This window comes from Myodes glareolus, chromosome 26 (assembly GCF_982192425.1).
Source record: "Myodes glareolus chromosome 26, mMyoGla1.1, whole genome shotgun sequence".
In the NCBI taxonomy this organism is placed as follows: Eukaryota; Metazoa; Chordata; class Mammalia; order Rodentia; family Cricetidae; genus Myodes; species Myodes glareolus.
Genome location: NC_142051.1, coordinates 23,368,434 through 23,396,213, shown reverse-complemented (window position 1 = coordinate 23,396,213; position 27,780 = coordinate 23,368,434). Strand labels below are relative to the sequence as shown.

Genomic DNA, 27,780 nt, shown 5'->3' with positions numbered 1-27,780 from the left:
GATATTAGAGGTGAGTGCTCAGCTCAGATTCTTCAGAACATAAAGAGTAGTTCTTGTCTCTGCCCAGCCTACTTTTGAGTTATAGATTAAAATTGATGCTGTGAGATTCTGTTTAATTTTGTATGTCCTTATAAAATATTTAGTTATAAATGATAACTCTAGAATCCTACATAGTTTTATCAAGTATATGCTGAATGCATGAATGCATACTTCCTAGACTTTGAGCTTTTTCAGCAGTTGCAGAACTTGGCATTCTTCCATTTCTCGGGCATCTGTCATGCTTGTGTGCTTTTGGATTGTTTGGCTTTGATGGGTGTTTCTTTGAAATTTCGCTTCATAAAACTTACCCTTCGACCACGGCCGTTGCTCTGAGGTGTGTACTTTGTTTTCAATCTGTATGTTTTTTGAGTGACTTCTAACACCCCAATAGACGCATTCTCAATGTAGTCTCTGAGTTTTGTCCTCCAGGCTGACTTACATACTGTCTTGAAGCAGAGCAGTTTTGCATCTTTTCTGCCTTAGACTCATCTGTTTGGAATATTTAAAAATATTTAAGAATATTTTTTAGTTTTCTGTTACATATGTTAAAGCTATATGCCACAATTCAAGTATAATTTCTCTTTATAGAAGTTCCATGAATAAGTTTAAACTATTAAGGTTTAGACTGGTATGTTAATGTTTTGTTTAAAAGCTAAACATATTACAGAAAGCTTATATAACAAAAGGATCTTTCCCTATCTGTACCCAAAGCAGCGGATACAGATCTTTCCTAAATGTACCGCTTAGGCATAGTCTCTCCGTGTGGCACATAGTCTTTCTCTACTTTCTGTTTCTGTGTCGTGTGTGTGTGTGTGTGCGTGCGTGCGTGCGTGCGTGTGTGTGTGTGTGTGTGTGTGTGTTGGAGATGTAGCGTCTGATCAGTCTTCTCAGTTACTCTAAGGAAACCTCTTCTGTCCCTGAGACAAAATTCTTTCTGTCCCTTTTACCTAGGATACATTGTCCCTCTGGGGTGTGTGTGTGTGTGTGTGCGCGCGCGCTTCATTTTGTTGAAATGAAATTACACATTCATCAGATAATCTTTTCTTGATTTCCAATCAGTTTTCTTACCACATTCCTAATCTGAAAATCTAAAATCCAAAATGTTCTTTTTTAAAAAAAAAAAAAAAGCCTGACACAAGTGCAAAGTTCACATCTGACCTCAGATTCCAGCCAAGTCAAAGCAGTTATACTAAAAGTATTATATAAATTGATGTTGGCTGTATGTTGTGTTTAGTCTTAAGATCATTGTCTTAATACTTTATTAAGTATATGCAATTATTCAAAAAATAATCCCAAATATGTAATTTAGGACTCTTCTAGTCCCAAACATTTTGGATAAGGAATATTCATCGTATCTTTAAATAACACTTCATTCCGATACTTAACACAGTTTTTCTTTTTGTTAATGTTGTTTATTTCCTTTGCTATGTAGCCAAGACTAGCCAGAATTTACCATCTTCTTGCCTCAGCCTCTGGGATTACAGACAATTTTGTATTTCCTTTTTTTTCCGGGATGGAGGGGCGGATATTTAAAGGTAGGGTTTCTCTTTAGCTTTGGAGTCTGTCCTGGAACTACCTCTTGTAGACCAGACTAGCCTCGAACTCACAGAGTCCACCTGCCTCTGCCTCCTGATGCTGGGATTAAAGGTGTGCACCACCACTGCCAAGCCAGGTCTTCATTTCTAGGTGTTATTTAGTCTGACTCCTACTAGAATGTGAGCTCTCTGAAGAACAGTCCATGTTTATTATTATAATTCTGGTATGTAGCAGAGTAGACAGCCCAACATAATTTTTAAATTATTGGCTGCCTTAAAAATACAAGCAAAATATGTAAACACATTTCACAAAGGGGAAGTACAAATACTAGTAGAAACTGTCCGCTTCCTGTGTAATTAAGAATACAAATAAAGCAAAAAACAAGGCATTATATCTCCATGTTGGCAATTTTTTTTTAAAGATTGATAACATCAAGTGACCATTTAAGAGCATCTCTATCATCTGGGGAGCCTACATGGGACCAAACTGGGCAACGGTTAGGTAGTTTGGTCTGTTTGTGGGAGCCCTGGCAGTGGGACCAGGGTCTATCCCTAGTGCATGAGCTGGCTTTTTGGAGCCCATTCCCTGTGGTAGAATGCTTTCCTCAGCCTAGATGCAGGGGGGAGAGGCCTGGTCCTGCCACAACTTAATGTGCCAGGCTTTGTTAACTCCCCTTACCCTTTCTGAGGAGTGGATTGGAGTGGGGGGGGGGGAGATGTGAGAAGGGGAGGGAGGGAGAACTGTGATTGTTATGTAAGATGAACAAAATAATAATAATAATAACAATAATAATAATAATAAAGAAAAGAAAAAGCAGAAAGAGCATGCATGTCCTTTAAAGGGCTAATATTAAATACAGACATGATCTTAATGTACTGTGGATGTATTTTTAAGTTATTTGGAAGAATTACATTCTAGTTCACTTAGAGTAGTTTTATTAATTTTATTGAATAAAGGTAACAAATTCATATCTAAGATACTAAAAAAATTGTGCTGTTGATGGTGCTTATCTTTAGGGAAAGAAGGAAGACAAAGGAAAATGAGTGGGGTTTTCCCCTTCCCCACTATAGACTTGTACTTGTCTAATGGTTCTAGGGCTGCATCTGAGTGACAGGACACTCGCCTAGTATGCTCATGGCCCTGGTTTGATCCCTAGCATTTCATCAGAAAAACTTGTCCCCAACTAGCTCTTCAAGCTTCAGTTAACCCATTTATATTAATCTACCTTCCACCGCGGGACTCGTTACCTTCCTCCTCAGTACCAAAGTCCCACTGCCACAACATCTGGCTAGCCAATCCCCTGCCTCAGATTCTTTCTCAGAGTTCCTATCTCTGCCCAGAAGTCCTGCCTGTGTTCTTCCTGCCTAGCTACTGGCCATTCAACTCCTTATTGAACCAATCAGAAAGTGTCTTAGATAGGTGAGGAAGGACAAGAGACATATCTTACAAAAAGATTATCCTAACAGAGAAAAAGGCCCAATTATATGTGGAACACAAACAAACAAAGTATGTGACAAGAAGAATGACATTGAATAAAAAGGCAGCAGTAAGTCATTGAAGGGCATTCATACTTTTTCGGTGAGCTGTTCAAAGGTTTAAGATGGATAATGTTGTAAGGAGTGTTAATGAGTAAATGATTCTGTGAGGTATGCATTTGATACAGTGAAAAGAATTAATAATATTTCTGCATTTAGATTCCTTTGTCAGGTTTTAGGACTCCTGTGAGAATTTTCTAAAAAACACATTTTAGCTACATAAAATACACAAGTGTAAACATTATAATCCATTTGCCGAAGTAATAGAAAACCAAGATGTATTGTAGTTGCCATTCTGTTTGTTTTAATATGATCAGTAAAGTGTCCTCATAGTGATTATCCTGGTGACTACTATGGATTTTAAAATAATAATAGTCATTAAATATAATCTTTTAAACTTTTTTAAATATTTATTTACTTATTTATTTATTGTGTGTACATTCTGTCTGCATGTATGCCTATAGGCCAGAAGAGGGCACCAGACCTCATTACAGATGGTTGTGAGCCACCATGTGGTTGCTGGGAATTGAACTCAGGACCTTTGGAAGACGAGGCAATGCTCTTAACCACTGAGCCATCTCTCCAGCCCTAATTTTTTTAAAAACTTTTAAAAATCTTTTAATTTGTGTGTTTTCCATACGTTTATATTGGTATACTACATGTGTGTCTCATGTCCTTGGAGGCCAAATGTCATCAGATCCCTAGAACTAGATAGAGTTCATGTGGTTGTGAGCCACCATGTGGGTACTGGGAATCGAACTTGGGTCCTCTGGAAGAGCAGCCAGTGTTTTTAACCCTGAACCATCTCTTCAGCCGTCAAGATTTATTTTTAATTACTTGTATCCATGTATGAATATGTGCAGAGTACTGGTATCCTTCAAGACCAGGAGAGGACATTAGATCTTCTGAATCTAGCTAGTTAGAGGTGGTTTTGAGCTGCCTAACATTGGTGCTAGGAAGCCAACTCTAGTCCTCTCTGATTAATATCTGCTCACTGCCGAGCAGCACGACTCACTCTCTATTCTTTTTTTTTAATACAGGGTCTCATTGTAGCCCAAGCTGGCCTTGAACTTGGTAGCAGTCCTCTTTTCTTAGCCTCCCTTAATCAGTCTAACAAGTCAATTGACTTTTATGAGCCTAGTGAATTCTGTTCCAGATGATTATTACTGACAATAAATTATTGCTTGTTATTAAGTAATAATTTTTAACAAAACCTTTCTTCATTATAGTGGAACATACTTGAAATTGTAGTAGCTGCGAAGATAAGGCAGGACTCAGGATTCAAGGCCAGTCATATGGTGAGACACCGTCTCAGGGGGAGAAAGCTCAACAGAATAAAGCCTACCTCTCGTAAAATTGACATAGGGAGCATGAAGCTCAGTTAGAAAACCAGTCCAGGTGGAAGAAGTGGATGTCTGGGGGTGGGGTATGGGCAGTCCGAAATGATGATATGAAAGGCTTTCTAATTTTTATTAAAACTTGAAATTTTGTTAGTAAAGCAAGTATATCTGTAGAAAATTTAAGAATTACAAATTTCAAATTTCTGTGATAATTTTTGTTTAAATAATGTACATATTTATTATTTTTGTCCCTGTTGCTGTCCTGACATGAGAACTTTTCTATTGGATGCACGTCGTCTCATTTCAGCAGTATTCCTTTAGCTAGCCTTTTTTTGATTTTGCAGGTTTCTGATTGGTCAAGGAGCACATGTAGGCGCTGTCAACAGTGAAGGAGACACACCTCTAGACATTGCAGAGGAGGAAGCAATGGAAGAGCTACTTCAAAATGAGGTTAATCGGCAAGGTAATATAAAAAGCAATAAAAGGGGGACCTGTTCGGAACTCTTTTAGAAAGAATGTCATACATGACTTCCCTGATAAAAGTATCTGTTGCCATTGAAGGACAATCATATTTGAATAAATTTTAACAGTTGTTTTAACGATTTTATGTATAGAATTATTCTATTTGAAAAAATTAGTAATTCCTCTCTACATTGTTTTAAAAATTTGGAATATGTATCATAAGACTTGGGACATAAAAGTATATACAATAACTTCAGAGTGTAGTAACAAGCAAAAGGACATACAAGATAGATGTGTCACCTTGCATATTTGAACAAGATGGTCATAAATGCCTACTGATGGGAACATTTGATCTGAGCTCTGAATGAGGAGAGAGAGTGAGTCATGCAACTCTGGGAAAAGAACATTCTAGACAGGAAGCGATGAATGTAAGGGTGAGAAGCACCTGATGTAGGCAGAACTGCACTAAGCAGACCAGCAGGATCAAAGTGGCAAAGCAAAGATAAGATTGCTAGGTGAAGCTGGGCAGTAACAGCAGGCCACAGGTCCTCCGGAATCCGGCTTTTAAACCTTAGTAAATTAGGAAGCTGTTGGAGGGATCAAGGCGAAGAATGAATGGAATGGAATGTTTAGAAGTTTCTGGTTGTTATGCCAGGAATAGATTGAAGGGAAGAGGTAAAGTGTGATATTTAGGAAATAATTGTGGTAATCTAGTTACAGTGGAGTTAGACATGAGTGACTAGAAGGGATGTGTGTGTCTACATATATGTAGTAATGGGGGGATGAAGCAGGTTTTTGCTGTGTAGCCTAGACCAACCTTAAACTTGCAGCAGTCAGTCCTCCTGCTTCAGCCTCCTGAATGCTTTGATTACAAGTGTTTGTCATCATGTCTACATCAGAGGATTGTGAGTATAGTTTGATAGCTTGACCCAGAATAGTATTGAGTGATAAGAAAGGGTATGTAAGGAAAAAAGAGTTCAGGGTCTTTCAGTGAACGGTTGAATGAATTGTTTCCATTTGAAATAGAAAGATTGTGAGAAGAATTGTTTCAGAAGAAGATCAGAAGTTCATTTAAGCATGCTGAGTTTGTTTTGCCCGTTAGATAGGCAGTTGAATATGTGAAATTGGAGATACAAGATGGAGATAGACGGTTAGAGGAACCTCTTTGTGTTAGAGAATGGTTGCTAATGGGGACAGAGCTCTTTTCAGTAGTGATGGGGATTACAGAATTGATTGTAGCGACAGTTGCACAACACAGAGGATTTTCTAAAAATGCTGAACTATATACTAGAAATGAAATATGCCATATCTCTTGGAGGAATTTTTTAAACACATATATAATATGATATTGCAGTTCTGCTTCTGGAAGTATGTCCCAAAACAACAAGTCCCTAAAGATAAATTTGTGCACTCATGTTTGTAGCAGCCTTGTTCACAATAACTGAAAAGTAGAGAAAACCAAGTGTCTACCAATGGGAAAACTGATAAACAAAAAGCAGTGCATAAGTGTAGTGGTCTGTTACTAAAGCCTTAGGAAGAAGGACCTTCTAACATACTCGTCGACCTAGAAGAGATCATGTGGAGTGATAGAGGCCACAGAGAAAAGGACAAGAACTGTATAATGACACCTATACAATGTACCTGGAATAGTCAGATTTGTGGAGAAAGTACAGCTATGCGTGGGTGCATTCTTGTAAAACTAGTAATTAGGAGGCAGATACAGAAGGATTTTGAGTTCCAGGCCCACATGAACTACCTACATGGACTACCCAAGAAGAAAGGAAGAGGAAAGGAGGAAGATGCTAAACAAGGTCTAAGAGGAGGATACTTCCAAGAGTTGTTTAATGGGAAGAGAATTTCAGTCTTACGAGATAAAAGAAGTTTAGGGTTCATTAAATAGCTGTTATATATACTTCACTCGTGGAATACATGTTAAAAATGACTAAGATGACCCATGTGGGGTAATGGCTAGGACCTACAGCTCGCTGTTGCTACATGAGAATAGAATTTTGCTCACAAATCACTAGTTCAGGAAAGTAGTATATTTTTGAGTTTCCATCCAATTCATAGCCTTCCTTAAGTTGAAAAGACTTGCCAAACTGTTTTAAGATGCAGTCTGTATATGTATGGACATTATATCTTATAATCTTTCTTACATATGTTACAATGTTCAGGTAACTTACATTTGATCTTATACATTTAAAAATTATGAAAGCATGTAACTATCAGGTCTTCAAGGCTGTTGCCTATGTGCTTTGGTAGTGATTCACATGTTATACCATAAACTATTATTTCTTTATTGTAATGGCTCCAGGCTTTGCAATAGAGAAATTATTAATTATTCAAAAATTATGACTAGGTTGACAATTACAACTTTTTTCAGATAACTAAATAGAATATTTGAGTATATTTATTTTAAAAGTGAGATCAGAGGTACCTGTAGCATGGCCATATATCAGTTATGGGAAGGAGAAAAGCTAATTCTCTAAAGTACAAGCTAAGCTACAAATGAGCGGTGGTTAGTACTGGGTAATATCAGCAGTGGCATGAGGGAAAATTCTGGTGAACATGGAGAAGTTTGAGTGATAAACTTTTGTTATTTATCTTGATTGTGGTAATGATTATTTAAGTATGTGTATCTATTAAAACTTTCCCGATTGTACACAAAATATCTGCTGCCTTGTGTTATGCTTGAATTAAAAAATAATACATCTAAACCAAAAAGGCAATGGAAGTGTAGTGAGTGATAGTTTTCACTTAGCATGGCAAATATTCTGTGCTCAGTTCTCACTGCTGCAGAACAGAAGACAAAATATTCAAGATGACAACTGTAGTAAGGAGGCCGGCCCCCTGTTCTTCGTTTCCCAGCTGCCCAGACTCCCAAAATAACCACACAGAAACTGTATTAATTGAATCACTTCTTGGCCAATTACTTAAGCGTATTGCTAACTAGCTTTTCATATAGAATTAACCCGTCTCCATTATTTTATATTTTTACTATAGGGTTTGTGGCCTACTGGCAAGGTTTCATCAAATCTGTCTCTGGTGGTGGCTCCATGGCTTCTCCCCTGTCTTTGCCTTCCTTCTCCCAGCATTCAGTTTAGTTTTCCTGCCTAGCTCTACTCTACCCTATCAGGCCAAGCCAGTTTCTTTATTAACCAATGGTATTCACAGTATACAGAGGAGAATACCACATCAGGAAACTTTTATGTGTATTTTGCCTTAAACATTTAATTTTTTAAACTTAAAATGTGTGTTTATAAAATTACTGTGTATGGTTTCCACACTTAGGCTATGGTCATACAGGCAAACAGTCTGATCTACTAAAGTTAAATAATTGAGGAAAGATAAGCAGTATTGTTTTAAAGAGTAGTCTTATACTAAATTATGCTTCATCAGTAAGTTAGAAAATAAAGACTATAAAGGTGTAGAAACTAGGTAAAATTCTGGAAAATGGAATCTTCTTGATCCTTAGGGCTAGAGAGATCATGTGACTACTGGTTTGCTGAAAATGAGCAGGTATCACAACTGAGTGAATCCCTTTGAGTTAGAGCATAAAGCAATGGGTCTTCTTAGGGCACCCCCAGACACTTTGCTGTGACTCCCCGACTAAGACACTTCCATTCCTGCCTTTCACTCTCACCTCATTTATTCTGTGCCTTCCCCATATTCCTTCCTGAAGACCCTCTTTTCCCTCTTGTGTGGTCAGGACTCATACTTGTACAATTATACATGTAAGAATTAGGCCAGGATGCACAAGTGAGAGAGAACATGTGATATTTGCTATTTGGAATCCAGGGTACCTCAAAGCTTAATATAATTTCCAGATCTGCCTATTTTCCTGTAAATTTCATAATGTCACTGTTCAGTACAGCTAAATAAAAGTCCACTGTGTATATATACCACATTTTCATTCTCTGTTCATCTGTTGAAGGGCATTGTAGGCTTATACCATTTCTAAGGAAATAATTTAAGCAGCGGAAGTAGGACTAGAGGATTCTAAAAGGCAGCCAGAGCCCAGAAGTAGCCCATGGTATAAAAGTAGTTATAGAACGGGAACGCACAGGAAAGCTTTAGGAGTGTTTCCACTGTGGTGGATTTTCTAGAAGCTGAGGAATCTGAAAGGAGGGGTGCATAATAAATAACCTTTCTGTTGTTTTGCTTCTTTGAGATAAGGGCCTTGCCTTGTGGCCCAGGCTGCCTCAAATTCACAGTCCCACCCCTGACTCCTGAGTACTGGGATTACACGTGTGCTGCCGTATGCAGTTAAGAAAAATAACTTTATCGTGTATTTTGCCATGATGTGTATTCAGATGGAAAGCTATAATTTTCTGCCAAACACTGATAATTCTGTAAATAATTTCATGCTGCTATTTATTTAACATTAGCAGTTATTATGGACAGTAGGTACAAGTGGTCTTGGTACTGCAGGCCTATTATGCTGGGACCAAGAGAACCCATAGCGGAAGGAACCTAGAACATGAATTCCAGACCAACCTGGATTCTGCTTTGTCTGAAATTTAAAACATTAAAAAGAAGAAAGAAGTTGTTAGTATAGCTGTGATCAAGGCCAGTTTTAGTTGTAATGATTCATGTACTATTGATTAATGTACTGACAGCTGTTCTAAGTATTAAATATAGCAGCAACAAAAGAATTAGAGAATCTTGTTTCTCAATGATTTCAGTCTAGGAAAAAAATAGCAAACATTTGAGCATCATAACATCGTGTGTATGTGTACAATATGTTGTGAGGACAGCATGTTCTAAGACTAACTGCCATAGCTAGGAAACATTTCAGAGGGATAGTGTTTGGAGGCAGTTTGTCTGGGCAGAAAGGGGATATGTACCAAGTAAAGGAAATGGGTCCATAGTTTATGTAGAGCATTGATGGCTATGGGAATTTAAATAATGAATTAAGATGTAAGTAGTTAAAAGTGAGTCTTGAAAAGATAGACTGGAGCCGGATGGCAAAGGACATTTTTTTGGAGACATTGGAGAGATGGGAAGCTCTGTCTGTGGGAAATTCATTTGGTTAGATTAGGTTTTTATAATGAAAAAGATTATCATGTGGAGAATGAAACTGTACAACGCAGGAAACGTGTATTCCTTAAGAAGGCGTTCTTTTAAGTTTAATTCTTTAAGTAGTCTGAGTGAAAATGAAAGTCTTAGTTATTTGAGAAAGAAAAAGGTGGGACTTTGTTTAAGAACCAGAGATAAAGTGATACAGTTGGAAACTGACTATAGAGTTGACATGTTAGTTAAAGCAATCACTGAAGTTTGCAGTTGAAGAAGTGATGCTTACATAGCTCACAGGGGAAAATGGAACGAGGCAGAAACTGATTCTGGGACTGTTATAGTTGACTTTGTAATGTACTAGGCTCGTAGTATGCTCTGTGACATCCAGATAGCACTGATGGAATTGTCAAGATGAGAAATCCGCAGGAAAAGACAGACTGATAGTGGTATACAAAGGCCCTGCACAGTGGGTGTGGAACTTCATGCGTACTCTTTGATTTCATCATCACTGTTCTGTGGTGTTTATAGTACTGTCAACCCCATTTTACACATGAGGAACTGAAGCTTGGTTGCTCGCCAAGTTCATGCAGAAAGAAGTAATAATACTATAACTCTGCTCCAGAATGTGACAAGACAGGTTGAATTTGGGGCTTGAGAGATGGCTCAGCAGGTTAAAGGCAATTGCTACTCATCTAGAGATGGGAGTTTTGTTCTCAGAACCCATGTCTGGCAGCTCTGAACTGCCTCCTGGGGCACACCCCATACACATAAAAATAAACTTTTTGTTTTTGTTTTTCATTTTGTTTTATTTTTGGTTTTTCAAGACAGAGTTTCTCTGTACCTTTGGTGTCTGTCCTGGGACTAGCTCTGGTAGACCAGGCTGGCCTCAAACTCACAGAAATTCGCCAGCCTCTGTCTCCTGAGTACTGTGATTAAAGGTGTGTGTCACCACCGCCCAGGCAAAAAAAAAAATAAACACTCAAAAGATACATTGAACTTATATTCAGTCATTGTAACACAGTGTTTTATTGAATGTGTTCTAGAAAGTACTTTTTGGTATCATTTTATTCTTAAGATGGCAATTGTGTTTATATAAAATAACTTAATTCTAAAGAAACAATTATAGGGAAAGTTCAAATTTTAATCATTTCAAATGGAACACTTTTAATATATCTTTACTAGAGAAATTTTTTTAATTATCCTTCACTACCTCTGATCTCTTGCCCTATATTGCAGGCTAACCTTAAATTCAGATTCTTCTCCCTCAGACTTCGAGCACTGAAATTATAGATGTATACCAGCATACCTTGCTCACATTACCTTGGTATAAGAGTTTTTATGTTTAAATATCTGTATGCAGGTGCACTTCTCCCTGTGTCCACAGAGGTGAAGGCAGAGTACAGCTCAGTGTTATATCTCAGGCACTCTCAGATTGTAATGCAGGGTCTTTTGCTGTCCTGAACTCACCAAACAGGTTAGCTAGACTGACTAGGCTGTGGAGCCTGAGGGACTCATTAGCCTTCCCTGCCGGGATTGCACTATGCCAAGTACCACTTAACAGCTGAGCCCCTCTCCAGCCTCATGTTGTTGTTAAACAGTCCTTTGACTTTTTCTCTTTTAAAAAGAGAGTCTTGTTCTGTATCTCATGCCAGCCTATAACTCACATGGTGTGTAGCCCCGTCTGGCCTTAAATTCTAGATGCTCCTGTCTCAGCTTTCTGAGTGCTGGCCTTTCACTTTCTTATTCTTCTATACTTGAGTAGTAAATAGTTATGCTTAAGTAAATGGTCTTTGAAATTAGTAATGATTAAGCAGAAGCTAAAAGAATTTTTGCTTCATATTGTCTGTGTGTGTGTGTGTGTGTGTGTGTGTGTGTGTGTGTGTGTGTGTATGCGCGCTAGTACATGTGCCCACGCTTAAGCTTAGGTTACAGATTTTTGGTTTTTTACATGTGTCTTTGTTTGTTTGAGGCAGACTTTCTTTTTGTGGCCCTGACTGTCCTGGGACTCCATAGATCGGGCCGGCCTTGAACTCAGACCTGCCTCTGTCTCCCAAGCGCCAGGATTAAAGGTGTGCATCACCACTGCCAGGCACAGATAAGGGTTTTCTTTTAATTTTAGTTAACCAAATTGCTGTCTTACTATGACTGAGAGATTTGCTACATTTTTTTTTGTGTAACTTACTATGACAGTTGTTAGTCTAATCACTTGAATATATCCTATTCAATTATCTTCTATGTGCATTGTTTAAAGGTGTTAGAACTATAGCAGATGACTGAAGGACCTGTTAGGTAGATAGTAAGGGGTTTTTTTTCCTCTTAGACAATAAGGTAATAAAAGAAAAGCAGAACCAGGGGCTGGAGAGATGGCTCAGTGGTTAAGAGCATTGCCTGCTCTTCCAAAGGTACTGAGTTCAATTCCCAGCAACCACATGGTGGCTCACAACCATCTGTAATGAGGTCTGGTGCCCTCTTCTGGCCTGCAGACATACATACAGACAGAATGTTGTATACATAATAATAAAATAAATAAATTTAAAAAAAAAAGAAAAGCAGAACCAGAGTTTTAGAGGTGTTGCTAATTGCTAACATCTTTTATTTATTCCTGTTCTAAAACTTTATATATATTAATCTTCAAAATAACTCTGTGCAGTCACAAATGAATAATCTGAAGCCTAACATGTATTCATTATCTTCCCTTGGTAATACAGCTAGTGAGTACCAAGTCAGAGGTTCAGTGTCAGCCAGACTGGGTTCAGTTCTATTTCTTAATCAGTCATACTAATAGCCAAATAAATTAGGGATTTCTCAGCTCCACAAGTCAGTTTGTCAAAGCTCTGAAATTTTAAAACAGGTCTACTAACATAAATTACATGATTTATTGACAGTTTTATTTCATTTTAGATTTTTTATGAACTAAATATTAGTTGCGTTAAATTGTTTTAAGAATAAAGGAAGAGAGGTCTGGACAGATGATTCAGTTGCTAAAAGTACTAGCTACCCTTCCCAGGGTTCTGGGTTTATTCCCAATGCCCACATGATGTCACAGTCATCTCTAACTACAGTTCTAAGGGACTCAATACCTTTTTCTGACCTCCCTGGGCATCACAGAGGTGGTACATGTATATTTGTGCAGGCAGAACTCCTATGCACCTAAAACATGAGAGGGATTTTCTTTTCTGATTTTCTATAAGGTTTCCTTTACAGCATACCTGAATTGTTTTGGCAAGATTTGGAGGTAGGGTCATGGTGGTGCACACCAGCACTCGGGAGGCAGAGGCAGACGGATCTCTGAGTTAGAGGCCAGCCTGGTCTACAAGAGTCACACACACACACACACACACACAGAGAGAGAGAGAGAGAGAGAGAGAGAGAGAGAGAGAGAGAGAGAAAGCGCCTTTTTTTCCCAGGGTAATGAAACACACCTTTCTACTTCAGAGAGGGAGCCCCTGACAAACTGAAGTCAGAACAGCGCCAGTGAGCTTTTCTTGGCGTTTCCAACAGGTGTATGGGTGAGGGGTCGCTTCCAGGAGCAGGGATGACTCCAGTGCAGCTGTCTCACTGAGAAGCCTGTCTGAACAAGAGTGACAATGAACTTAAGCTGTGTCCTTGGGGCTCTCTGTATAATTTACCCTTTCCCACTTGGTCAGTCTCCTTCTATACGGCTGGGGAGGGATTTTTGTTTTTTTTTTTATTTTTCGAGAGAGGGTTTCTCTGAGGAGGGACTTTTGAGAATCTTACAAGTTTCAGCTATGTGACATTTTGTTTACCTCCTGGGTCTCCTGAGCCTTCCAGAAGAATGCCTCAATCCCAAGACTGCTGGGACTGATTGCTTTGTAATTGGATAAAGATAGATAAACACCAAAGTCAGAGTCTGAATACTTTAAGGTGGTGAAAGTTGAAAAACTTCTAAAAAGTGCTGTGTCCTGGGAAGTGGTAATTTGCCAAGCAGGCAAAATGAAGATATGATCTGTGTAGGAGATAATTAAACAGCACGGCACATTTGGGACCCTAGATGTTCACACCTATTGAAGGTGGAAGAGGAAGACGAGAGATGAAGTTAAAAGTGCAAGTCATCTAAGACCATCTGCTACTTAAAAGACGTCTAGCTTTGTCTCATAAGAGATGTTCAGCCATTGACAAATTCTAGAGAGACGCAATGACCAAATTTGGGCTATTCCCATCTGGCAGTGGTAGGGGTTTTGAACTGGAAGGATTGGATAAGTTCAGTTTACGATCAGAGTCCAGTGTGACGTGAACTAGTGACAGGAACTATCAGAGGACAGTCTAGGAGATGGCCTCAGAATCTATAGCTAATCAGAGAGTATGTGTATGGTTAAGGGACAGTGGCTGCCAGGGTTCTGGATGACCACAGATACTTGGGAGCTGCAGCAACAGGGAAGTTGCTAAACTTCTACTACTGAGTTTGAGATACACGTGGCGGTGTTCTACTGCATTGGTTGTGTGTGGGGTTTGTGTGTGTGTGTGTGTGTGTGTGTGTGTGTGTGTGTGTTTCTGCTTCTCAAGCTGTTACTTAATCTCTAACTAGGTTTGGATGAGGAAGGACAGTTGTGCATATGAAACTACTTACAAAACGATGGATGGAAATTGGAAAGCGTAAGAGCAGAACTAGTTTCTACAAAGTAAAACTTCTCCAAGGTCAACACCAACAAATCCCTAAGTTTAAAAGGAAAACCTGCCTTACTTTATTTGGCCCTGTCAAATAAATAAATTCAAAATAAAATCATCTCTTTTTTAAATATGCTTTACTATTTTGTGTCTGTGACGTTTTCTCTTCTGTATCTAAATTAATATCTGTGTTCAAACTAGCAGAGATTGCTCTACCGTGAAGCATCCAGAATGGACCACCTCTCTGCCTTTCCTAGTACCACTCTAGTTAAGGTGACCTCTGTCTCCTGGTTGAGTCACTGTAGTAGCCTCCATACTGAGACGGCTATTCCATGTCTCACGTTTCAGCAGAAGTGATGCTTCTAAATTAAGATGACTGAGTCACGCAGTTCACTGTCCTCTATAGAAAGCTTGACGCCCTGTATAAAGAGAACATTCTGTGTAGATTCCCACCCAGGAGCCAACTGGTACTTCATTCCCTCTTTTCTAAACAGTGATGGCATCATTTTAATTAGAGACTATTTTCTGCCAACCTATAGAATAGCTTCTCCTCATTAATCTGTCATTTTTGTCCTGTTTTATTTTTTTTCTCAGGTATAACACTTTCTGCCTTATAAATAAAAGCAGCTTCACGTCTCATATGTAGACACTCATTATCTGCCTGGCGGAGAGGAGGGTGAGCGGATGGAAAGAGCCTAGCCAGACAGTTGTATATATACATATAGATTATGAAAATATATTAGCTAAAAGAGATTAAAAGGGTTGTATTATATATTGTTATATATATTTTTAATCATTTATTTACTCCCTCAGAAACTATATTTCTTTACCACTAAGTTTACCTATATTCTGTCAAATGATTAAGTTATAAAATAAGGGAATATCTTTACTTTTGATAAGCTCATTCTTCTGAAGTACAGTACTTATTTATAATTTATAAATAGTCATATGTCATTAAGTAACCATTAATTGAACCTATAAGAAAAGATAAGATCATTTAGAAATTTCCCCATTATCTTTACTAATTTAAAAATACTTTCTCTCATGGTATAGAGCTCCTTGAAGATTGGAACGAGAAAATATTACTCATTTTTATATTTGTTCTGCTCTTATCACTTTAGCCAAGACAGTGCTTATAATACTTTTAAATGAAAGACTTTCTCTGTAACTAGATAGTCCTTATCATATGGAGAATATGCTATGCTGGAAAAGAAAGGGTGTTTAGAGAGAAAAAAGAAAGCAGGTAGGGCTTGATGCATTCACACTTCTCCATGTGACAGAACGAGGTCCACTTCATTTGTGTATTGTTTTGGAGATGTACATCTATGAATAGAAATATACATCTATGTACATAAGAATTAACTATATATAATTGTTCAAAATTATTTTATTTTGTACAAAGGATGCTTGAATTTAAAAAAACAGAAGTAGCCAGAAAAGATAAAAAGATTACCAAATTAGATGTGGTGGTGCACACCTTTGTCCCAGCACTTAGGAGTTCAATGCCTGTCTGGTCTACAAAGCTCGTTACAGACTACCCAATGCTGCACTGTCTCAAAAAACAAAATATAACCAGAATAATATTGTGGGGCAAAAGCTAAATACTTGTCTGTGAAGGCTAATGAAATATCTACTGTATTTCACTGTCCTTTATAATCAGCAGCCATTTTTCAAAACCATTGCGTAACTATTAGTTTTCACTTAAACATTAATTTTTGTAATCTTGTTACACTGTGTAGAAATGGGAAGTGTATTCTTGAGTAAGAAAAATGAAAATAATGTGAGTATACTTTTTTCCCCCAAAAGGTGTTGATATAGAAGCAGCTCGAAAAGAAGAAGAACGGATAATGCTCAGAGATGCAAGGCAGTGGTTAAATAGTGGCCACATCAGTGATGTTCGGCATGCAAAATCTGGAGGTACTGCGCTCCACGTGGCAGCTGCCAAAGGCTATACAGAAGTTTTAAAGTATGTATTACTTTTCACAGAGTTTCATTTTCTTAAAACATGTGCAAATGTTATTTTGAAGCAGACTGTAGAAATATTTGTTCTCAGAGGAAAACAGATTGTTTCTAAAATTCTTTTCTCAAATTTTTAATATTTCTGTTCTCTGAGTATTTATGTTTTTTGTTTCAGTTGCAGTTTTCTCATAAAATAAAAGCCAAGCATTATATCTTGTCTGTCAGGCTGATCAGTTGCTAGAGTCATTGGAGAGTTCCATATTGATAGAGGTTGAGAATAAAAACAATATGTAAATAATTTTCTTTTTTCTATAGAAACGCTAGAATTCAGTTTGCTGATATTATAATATTAAGTATTAGTCCATAAACATCAGTGACTATAAGACTGTGTGCTGATCAGCTAATTTCCTTGCAGCAATGTTCGTGTGTGTGTGTGTGTGTGTGTGTGTGTGTGTGTGTGACTTCTTAATAAAAACAATAAAGGAGCCCTTTCCAGATTTCTTGACCATTTTAATTACACCTTCAATAATGTAGGTCTCTCTTAGAATAGTAACGTGGTTAATTTGTTTTCTTGTTTTTCCCTGTTTCTTTCTAATCTAAAGCTTTTCTGTATTTTTCAACTCCATTATAAGTAATGTGAATGTAGTGAGCTACCAAGCAATAATAATTATTCTTTATCTCAGCAGTTCTACTTCTAGGAGCTTTTTACAGATCTCACTTAAGAAGAAAGTTATGTGTTGGCAATATAATTTGTAATAAGAATAGAAGAATTGCTTAATAAATGATGGTACATAGTTTCCATGGAAGACTCTAGCAGTTAAAACATAAATGAGAAAATTTCCTTTGTATTATAGAAAGAATATTAGTGTTATGAAATATCAAAATCAAGTGAAGAAATAAGTATTAAATTAAAAATTAGATTTGTAGATGTACCTTCTCATGGAGTTGTCAAAATCTGTAGTATTGTAAACTAATTAGCAATGTACAACTTGGGATAATATCCTTCCATTGTATTTTTGCATGTGCATATTTGTGTATGTGGTTTGTGGGTGTGTATGTGTGTGTGTGTGTTGTATGTGTGTGCATGTTCTGTATGTGGTATGGTCTGTAGTGTGTTTGGAGGTGTGTTTAGTACTTACGTAAATAGGTAAATAAGATAAATAATGAAAAGAAGAAACCTATTCCAAATGAGGCCTTCTGCTTTCTCTCCCTGTGATCATACACAGCTCCTTTCAGTGTGATTTTGATGGTTTTCCTTCTCTGCCGCCATTGCATCCCCATAGAATCTGTCTGTGGGGCTGGGTTTTGTCTTCTCATTTGCTGCCCGTCAGAAGCTCTCTGAGTGTGGGTGCTTTTCTTCTTCTTTATTCTTTATTCTTCTTTATCTTCTTTTAATTTTTGTTTTGTTTTTTTTTTTTCTTCTAAGCGTCCTCATAGAACCTGGCACATTTAGAGAACTATGTTGAAGATGTATTTTCCTGCTAAAGTCTTCCCTCTACACCCACTCCCAAGTATTTATAATTTCATGTTGTTAAAGTTCATATTGCCTAATGAGAATATGTTTTTATTATCTAATAGTCTAGTGTTATTTTTCCCTCTATTAATACAAATTCTGGTCATATGTACAATAAAGGAGATCTGTTTACATCTGTTAGCCTGTTCTTTAGATCATTGCTTTTAAATACCGGTCTGCAGACAAAAACCAGGCAGTATTATAAGAACCGTATAGGAGTATTATAATAAGCATTATTTTTGTACAAATGTCCTGTATGTAAAATTAGGGATGAATGGAGATAGACGAACAGCCAGGCCAGCAGACATGGTGGCACGTGCTGCAGTCCCTCTACTTAGGAGACTGAGGCAGGTTCACCATTGGCTTGTCTTGTGTAGTAAGATAGTCTCAAAACCAACAAAATATATTTGGATGGACAAAGCCCTAATAATTACAGCCCTGATGTGCTGATTCAATAGTGCTATAGTTGACCTGGAGAATAATTTTTATTAAACCAAGATTTTAGGATGGCTTTGGTAATGAGCTAAGTTTGGAAATAGCTGCTATAGCTAGATATTATAATTAATAGGCCGGTTTATATTTCTTATGTTTTAGCTTATTTTACACAATCTCACTCTTTAACCCAGACTAGCAGCAGTCACCTGCCTCAGCCACCTAAGTGCAGTGACTACAGATGTGAACATTTACACATAACCACCACTTCTAACAGTAAACAAATAGGTGATTATACATTAGCTGTCACTACCACCTCCTATAGGTAAAAAGAAGCCCTTCTCAAGCTCACCTTCTTGGAGAGTCAGGTAAAAGTATACTAGATTTCTGATGTAAAGCATTGTTTGCTTGTGTGTTGGGCTGTGCTATATGCAACTTATAGGTTTATTATGTGAACATAATTTCTGAATAAAACGAAGGTCGGTGTCACTGTGCAGTTAGAAGGGCATGCTAATTTATATTACTCTTTGCATTGTTTTAAAAATGTATTTCTATTTTATAGCTTGTTAGTGATTGGAATATCTGCTTTCTACTGATGCAAAATAGAAGACTCAGTACCTTGAAATTCATGTTTCGCTTTGTTTGTTCCTAACAGATTATCAGTTTCTTTTGAAAATTTTTGTAGTAGATCATAAAGGTTCAAAAAGCTTTCATAAACCATTTCCTCAAATACAAAGCAGCTAAGCGTTACAAAATAAGCTTCTTGGATTCTAATATATTTTTAGGCCACATTTGGCCTGAGATGATGTATCATCTGGACATCTAAAGATAGCTCTTGCAGCAGCAAATAAGCTTTATGCACAGATTGATCCATTGTGCTTAATCTTACTTTTAAAACTGGGCTTCTTGGTGAAAATTTTCACTTACAAGTGATACTAACAAGAATTAATCAGTGTCATATCAGACTGTAAGAGTTAAGATCATTAGCGTTAATTAAAAGCTCATTGTGGCAATGACTCAAGTGTCTTCTTTAAGTTACTTTCCATTTGACCTAGTTAATTCATTAAGAGGAGGAGGACTTGGAAGTCTGAAAAGAATTAAATTGCTAATTGTGCTTAAATTGCATGATAGAAGGCTGTTGATCATGTTTGTTAATTTCTAGATTTTAATGATTATCTAATTGACTGTAATTTCTTTAGACTTTTAATACAGGCAGGCTATGATGTTAATATTAAAGATTATGATGGCTGGACACCTCTTCATGCTGCAGCTCATTGGGGTAAAGAAGAAGCATGTCGAATTTTAGTGGACAATCTGTGTGATATGGAGATGGTCAACAAAGTGGTAGGCCTTTTAAACATATTTTAACACTAGAAACAAAGTTCTAACCACAACATAATCCAAGATTATTAATTATGTGACCTTTATCTGCTGTCCATTATTAATCTATTTATTAACGTTTAAGTTGTTTTTGTCATTGCTTCCAAATGAGGTATTTGTGCTCTGTTCTGTGGAAAAGGGAGTAGGACTCCTTGAGTAATTATTTTATCACACATGTACAGAACATTTGAAGACTTGCATAGCTACTATATTTTTAGATACTCATATATTCAGAAATTATGTGTTTAAACGTTTACTGCTGTCAGTATAAGTCAGAACAGTGTACTAGGGTGTTTCTCATTCTTTTTGACTGATCATCTTTAAGGCTAGGGCTTGTTTGTTCGGAGACAGTGTCTGATATAAGACTGGTTCTTTATGTCACTGAGGTTTATATTGAGACTGATCTCCTGCTTCCACCTCACATGTACTGAGATTGCAGGCTTACACTGCCTCAGCTGGCTGATGATAATCTTACTAGCCTGTCACAGTAGTTAGTGACATTGGATTCTGAAATGAGATTGCTGAGATAGAGCCCTGACAAGAAAACTGTTCAGTGGGTAATGAATTACTTCATGATCCATAATTGGATATAGGAAATGGGGAAAAAAATAAATGCTGTGCATCATGTTTTTACAAAATCATGGAGATAAAGCTACCAGGTTTCTTGGATCACTTTTCCCATTCAAATACTGTCATTTTGTCAGTGAACACAATATTCTTGCTAGTTAGTCTCCTACTCCATGTTGATAGACAGGTTTCACGTACTCACAGTTGAAAGCTTAAAGTGTGTGTTCTGTTATATGAGCTCTGGTCTGCCTGCGTTCCAGCTTTCTTCCAGTATGATTACAGGCCACTTACTGCTCACATGAGTAGTATCAATAATTGATTTATTTAGTAAAGGTGACTTCCAAAAAAGACTAGAAAGGAAGATTTTTTTAATATTTATTTATTTATTTATTATGTATACAATATTCTGTCTGTGTGTATGTCTGCAAGCCAGAAGACGGCACCAGACCTCATTACAGATGGTTGTGAGCCACCATGTGGTTGCCGGGAATTGAACTCAGGACCTTTGGAAGAGCAGGCAATGCTCTTAACCGCTGAGCTATCTCTCCAGCCCCAGAAGATTTTTTTTTAATTGAAACAGTTTTCCAAAAAGATAATGTAACTTCTGAGTATAACGTGCTATGTTTCCCTGGCTGGGTTGGTATTCTCTGAGACATATGTAATACATAATCTATATGAGAAGAATTTAATTTTGCATTTGGCCTATAATTATCTTCTTCTTAGATATAATACATATTTACACATGAAAATAAAATCATTTTATTTTCTAACATTGAATTTTCTTATCACTATTACAGCAACTTCTTTTGTTTCTATAGATTTGTTCTAATTTTTCTTTATTCTGTTATGTTAGTGACTTTTTTCTTATAGTCTCTAATGCCCTGCCTTTTCATATGCATTATCTAACATTACCCTTTCACCAACCTCAGGAGTTGTGTTTGCAGGTTTAGGGATGTGCCCAGAGAAGCTGAATACTTTCCTAAAGCCTCACTTTAAGGTTTTCTCTTTTTTTTTTCTCTTTCTTTAGGTTTCTTTTTTCCATTGTTTCACTACAATGTGTTTTTCTTATTTCTACTAAAATTTCTTTTAAAATGCAAGACTTTAAAAACATTTTAATAGGCATCACATAGACAGAATTCTAAATGCTTTTATACCATATTTAGTCATAATTTTTTAGGTTTATTTAAAAATTCAATAGTTACATGACTTTCTTATGTGGGTCAAGCTGTGTTCTCTGTTTTTTGTTATATTTTTCTTAATTTTTTAAAATATGTGTAAGTATTTTACCTGCAATGTGCACCGCCTACATGCCTGATACCTGAACAGGTCAGAAAAGGCTGTTGGCTTCGCTGGGACTGGCTGAGTTACAAATGGCTGTAAGCCAGCATGTGGATGCTGGGACAGAACCCCAGAACCCAGGCAGCAAGAATTTTTTTCGGGGGAGGGGGGTATTGAATCAGGGTTCCTTTTATAGCCCTGGCTATCCTGGAACTCACTGTGTAAACCAGGCTGGCCTTAAACTCACAGAGATCCGCCTGCCTATGTTTTCCCAGCTAGGATTACAGGTGTGTGGCACCAATCAGGGGTCCTTTTTATTTTTGTAAAAGTACTTTCTATAATAGTTCAAGGTTATCCACAACTCACTGTGTAGTCCAGGCTGACCTCAAACTCTTGATTCTTCTACCATAGACTTTGTAGTGCCAGAATTATAGAGCCTCTGCACTTGGCGTATCTTATGCTTTATTAGAGCAAATCCTTTTGTACCAATTGTGTAAACCTGCTATGTGACTTTTATCATATTATTTCCTTCTTTCATTAGTACTTTTTAAAAATTTGTTTTTATTTTATGTGTCTGGGTGTTTTGCCTGCATATATCTCTCCACCGTGTATGTAAAGTGCCCACAAAGGCCAGAAGTTGAATCTTCTAGAACTAGAGCTCTGTAGATGGTTGTGAGTCACCATGTGGGCTCTGGGAATTAAACTTCTTTCCCCTGTTAGAGAAGTCAGAGGTCTTAACCTCTGCGCCATGTCTTCGGGCCCTTTTATGAGTACTTGTTTTCTTTAAAACGTCAAGTAAAGGCTCTTACGGTACTGTGAGCGTTTACATGTCTTGACAGTAAAATACATGATTTAGGGCCCAAACACATACCAACATGTATACACATGTTCACACCGTACACTTGAAAGATTTTTTAAAAAATAAAAATATAACATGTGGAAAACAATATTAGTATAGAAAATATACAAATCCTTTAAAGTCTATAAAAGTCTATGTTAGAAATGATAGAAACTTTTCTCAACTTTTTGTCTACAAACTGTAAAACATTTTAACTCTTAATATTGATTTTAAATATAAAAGTTTTTATTTTGCTTTTTATTAAAATAATTACTAGAATGTACCTATTGTCTCTTCTTTAATATCATTGATGATAGTTTTCTTATTGGAATTTCTGTTCCTGCACAACAGTTAGAGCATATTATTATCTTGATGTCATACAGGTTTCAGTATTTCTGCTGCTAGTGGCACGGGTATTCTTCCCATCCTAATCCTGCCTGACCTCATTTTTGCATACTGTGCAGTCACATCATATGCATGCAGGCCTGGATTCTGTCCCCACGTCTGCTTCTCTCACCTCCGTGACCCTGCTGTTAGCACTCAGGCTTTCTTGTCTGAACACTGAAAGTCATCAACAGTTTCTAGAACCCACTTCACTGCTAGTTCTAAAGATTTAAAGAGATCTTGTCTGCAAAAGCAGTTCATTTAAAGTGAATGAGAAAGAAAAAAATGAAGAGATGATGAAGTTAGAGTCAAACCATGGCCTTGGCAGATCTGTGGCTCCGCTGTGAGGAGGTGTATTGCACTGATTTGTCAAGCAGCTTGTTTTGTTCCCTTGATTTGACAAGTTCCTACTTTTCAATATCTCATCTCTGTGTCCTTAGACGTGCACAGTTGCTTCACCTGACTAAGCTGTGTGCTCCTGTGCTTGCATTCTATTGGTAACGCCAGTGGCGTGTGAGGATAGCTGCAAGTCTCATAATGCCCAGACTCCGTGTCTTGCAGATTGCGTGCAGCCCGTGCTTGTGTTCCTGATACATGTTGATAGGTGGTGGGGGTGCTTTTTACATTGAAATGTTTTCTCTCTTTATAGCCCACATTTTACTTTAGTTTTCATTCTCTATCTGCTGCTATTTGCAAAGCAGAGTCATTAATCACGGGAGAAAATGAGAAGAAGGGTTATTAGTTAGTAAAGTTACTGGTTTCTAGCTATTAAAAAGAGAAATTTCAACTATATAATATATAATATATTATATTTCAAATATAATTACAATTCATAAAATTCTTAATGGGATTTTCTTCATAGGATTTGATAAGTGTTTAAGAAATCAGTGAGTTATTTGAACATAAGGACATATTTAAAAACACAAATTGCATTAAAATATAGAGCTTCAAACATTTTAGAATACAAAGAGTACATTGTATCAAAACTGAATTTCTGTCTTAAAATTCTGAACCAGTTATTTTATTACAGATCTTGGTTTGGGGTTTGTTTTGTTTTTTGAAGTCAGTTTAATTCTTAGCTTTTACTGCTTCAGGCTGAAATTGGTCAGGAGAGATGTTAGACCTTCACCCCTTGGTTTGGTTGAGAAAGGTGACTTTAAAACCTTGAATGTTATTCCACAGGGAATACAAATAACAAGTGTTCCTTTGAACTCATTTTTAAAAGTAAGCAATGCTTGAAGCTGCTGCATAAGCATACACGTGTGTGTGCGTGCACACACAAACATGTTTAAGTTTTAGGACATAATCGAATTAAAAGGCTTCAAAACCTAGAGTAACCACATGACTCATTAATTTCACTTTTAACATGGAAATTGCCCCCCCCGTACACACACGCACAAACTGTGCGACAGTCTTCATAGCAGTGTCTTTTTAAAGACTTATTTTTATTATTTTAATTATTTGTATGTGTATGTATCTGTGAGTATATGCACTTTAAATGCAGGTGCACTTGAATGGAGGCCACAGGTATCAGATCCCCCAGAACTGGAGTTACAGGCAGACACCAGTGTAAATGCAAGGAACTGAACTTGGGTCCTCCGCAGGAGCAGTCCTGCTCTTCATCCAAGTAGTGCTTCTTATTATAGGCAGAGAACAATGTGTACATTTTTCATGTGTTCATTTTTCAGTGAATGGGAATGAACTAGTAATACATGTTATAACATAAATTAATCTTGGCAGCATATAAAGTGAAACAAACCTATCTAAAGGAGTTTTGTATAGTTCGATTCATGTAAAATGTTTAGCGTAAGCAAATATATATACAAGGTAGGTTAGTGATTGCCTTAGTTAGGAGACATGGGAAGAAGGTAGGAAGACACTTTAGGATATGCTTATTCTTTTGAGGGTGGTGAAAGTTTCTAAAATTGTAGTGTGAAGTTACTGCTATAAATATACTCAAAATAACATTGGCTCATTCTGGTACTAAAATGTAAGGAAAGTATTGTGTTCCACTGTTCTCACACATGAATTTCTCATGTAGCATTGGAGTTCTTTGTATACCTGTTTCCAGGAAATGGAGAGTTAGCTTAGTCACTGGAGTGCTTCCTTTGCAAGTCTTATGACCTGAGTTCAATCCCCAGAACGCTATAAAAGGCTGGGTGGGGTAGCTTGAACTTTTATGTCCTTGGTGCTCACTGGCCCAGTGTAGCTTACTTTTGAGTTTCAGGCCTGTAAGAAACAGACTCTGGAGGACAGATCCAACAGTGCCCTCTAACCTCCATATCGGTACTCGCACACGTGCATATATACCAACATGAACATGAAATGTGTGTGTGCTCACATTTCTAAGTGGTTATTCAAAATTGTGATTTATTTATATTTATCAAAATTTGTGATTTATTGAATTTTTACTGCTTCTCATTTCCTATCTAGGGCCAGACAGCCTTTGATGTAGCAGATGAAGACATTTTAGGATATCTAGAAGAGTTGCAAAAGAAACAAAATCTGGTATGTTTGATAGCTAAAAATTGCTTATATTAATGAATTTGCCATAGCTTTGAACAGTTGAGATGTTGTGGTACTATTTTATATTGTTTTATAGTTACTCTTAATAATCACAAATGACAATGATCTAGAGTATAGGGGTGGTGGGGTTGGGTCACCCATATTGTTGGTTACCTATTTCTGTGTCTTGCCTTTTACAAAATGAGTACTTAAAACATGTTTTTCTAATTTCCTAAGACAATATGCTTAAAAGGTATGATCATAAACCCTGCATTTATAATAGAAGGCCCCAAACAAGCAGGGAATGCCATAACTAGGGGATAGAGTCTACATACGTTACTGTCAGTCACCATCATAAGTAGACAGTGGACCCTGACTTCCGTGAGCTGAAGACAGAAGGATTGACATTTTTCTTTTTATTGCTGATTAGAATTCCTGGGGTTTGTTGTGTTTAAAACTACCAACTGGTTTTCAAGCTTTTCTTTGTAGTTAAAATTGATATCTTTTTAAAGTGACATTTTTAATAGCTTCATCTCTTTATACTCTGTACTGTGCTGATTGATATTATGCTTCTTTCCTTGCATAACTGTGGATAAAGCTTCATAGTGAAAAACGGGATAAGAAATCTCCACTAATCGAGTCAACAGCAAATATGGAAAATAATCAGCCCCAGAAGACATTTAAGAAGTGAGTAATTGATGAAGGAGGGGTTTATTTCTGCTAGGAATGGAATAATGCTATGGCCACTGAAGCTACTGGTGTGTGTCTGAGGGAAACTGATAATGTATTTGGACCTTTGATGTTTACAATCAATTGAAGTTTGTTTTCCTTTCACAGCAAAGAAACACTGATTATTGAGCCAGAGAAAAATGCATCTCGCATTGAGTCTCTGGAACAAGAAAAGGCTGATGAGGAGGAGGAAGGAAAGAAGGATGAGTCGAGCTGCTCCAGCGAGGAAGATGAGGAAGATGACTCAGAGTCCGAAGGGGAGGCCGGTAAGCTTGGGAGTATCCATTCATTTTAATTTTACTGTTCTTATGTAAGAAAGGCTTCAGTTTTTGCTTTTTTGTACAGGCTTGCTACCTGTTGTGTCTATCTTGATAACCTGTTAGTTTATTGTTTTCTGCTTGTCAGGAGGTGGTAGCTCCCCTCCACACTGCTGATGTGTCTTTAGATTTGAAGAAGGTACAGAGGCTTCTCACAGTGTCCTAGGACCTAGATAGAGGATGGTACGGATAGAGTTTGAGCGGCTTCCCAGCCGAAGGTGGTACAGAGGCTTCTCAGAGTGTCCTTGGGCCTAGAGGATCGTATGGATAAAGTTTGAGCGGCTTCCCAGCATTCAAGAATACAGGGATTCACTGTGATTCAGTAATCTAGAAGGCTGACTCTGTCAGCTTCCCAGGTTCTCCCAAAGAGCGGAGGGGCTGTGGAGGAATTGGTTTGTTTTGAGAAATTTGAAGATATGGCAAAGTATAATATAATAAACATTCATATTCTAGCTACTAAGATTTCAGAAGTAATAACTCTTGAAGCTCAATCATACTTCAAATTTTCTTTTTAGTAAAATGCAGATATTATATGCAGCTGCCTTTAAAATCTTCCTTAGCTTTCTTTTTCTTCCTCTCAAAAGGCAGCCATGAGTTATTTTTTCAATAATCTTTTAGTTCGTATCTTTAGTCTTCTAGTTTCTCAAGACAAGGCTTCTCTGTAGCTTTTGTAGATCAGGCTGGCCTCAAACTCAGAAAGATCCACCTGCCTCTGCCTCCCAAGTGCTGGGATTAAGGATGTGCACCACCACCTCCTGGCACTGTGTCTACACTCTTATAGTACACGCAAGTAATATATGACAACTATACTATAATACCAGGGTCTTAATATTGATAATTTACTTAATAAGCTGAATGGTTGTACATGAGTTCATTATTTTTCATAGAATGAAAACGTCATGCAATATTTGAAACTTTCTTTGGTTGGTTTATCTCCTGTGCCTACAACAGTTGAAATATAGAAGTAGTGGGTATTTTTTGAATGACACTCTATAAGTTAAGTACATTATTTCAAGAAAAAATGAAATTGTGTATATTTAACTTCAGATTTCTTGCAAGCAAGAAAGTCATAATCTCTGGGACATTTAACCATATTGATATGACTATAAACTGTTGTCAAAAGTATTTTTTTAAGATTTACTGGAATAATGATGTTGAATATTAGTAACTTCGTTAGAAAATTAATGACTGTTATAGGTTTTTTACTAATATTTCTAAGCATTCAAATTTTAAGTTTACTTAAGATTTTCCCTCTAGTTCAGCAGTTCTCAACCTGTGGATCACAGTCATCAGGAAACACATATTTTCAATGGTCTTAGTAACC

General features: G+C 37.2%; 1 protein-coding gene across 6 annotated transcripts in view; it reads left to right on the top strand.

Moving 5' to 3' along the window:
• The window catches only part of Ppp1r12a (protein phosphatase 1 regulatory subunit 12A), a 113,603-nt gene that overhangs the window by 47,979 nt on the left and 37,844 nt on the right, over positions 1–27,780 (top strand). For all 6 annotated transcript variants that reach the window (XM_085683378.2, XM_048418593.3, XM_085683376.2 and 3 more), the window contains exons 3-8: positions 4,795–4,913; positions 16,361–16,520; positions 19,658–19,802; positions 25,339–25,413; positions 26,009–26,097; positions 26,248–26,405. In XM_085683378.2, coding sequence (XP_085539504.1) covers positions 4,795–4,913; positions 16,361–16,520; positions 19,658–19,802; positions 25,339–25,413; positions 26,009–26,097; positions 26,248–26,405 — 746 coding nt within the window. The remainder of the gene's footprint in view (positions 1–4,794; positions 4,914–16,360; positions 16,521–19,657; positions 19,803–25,338; positions 25,414–26,008; positions 26,098–26,247; positions 26,406–27,780) is intronic.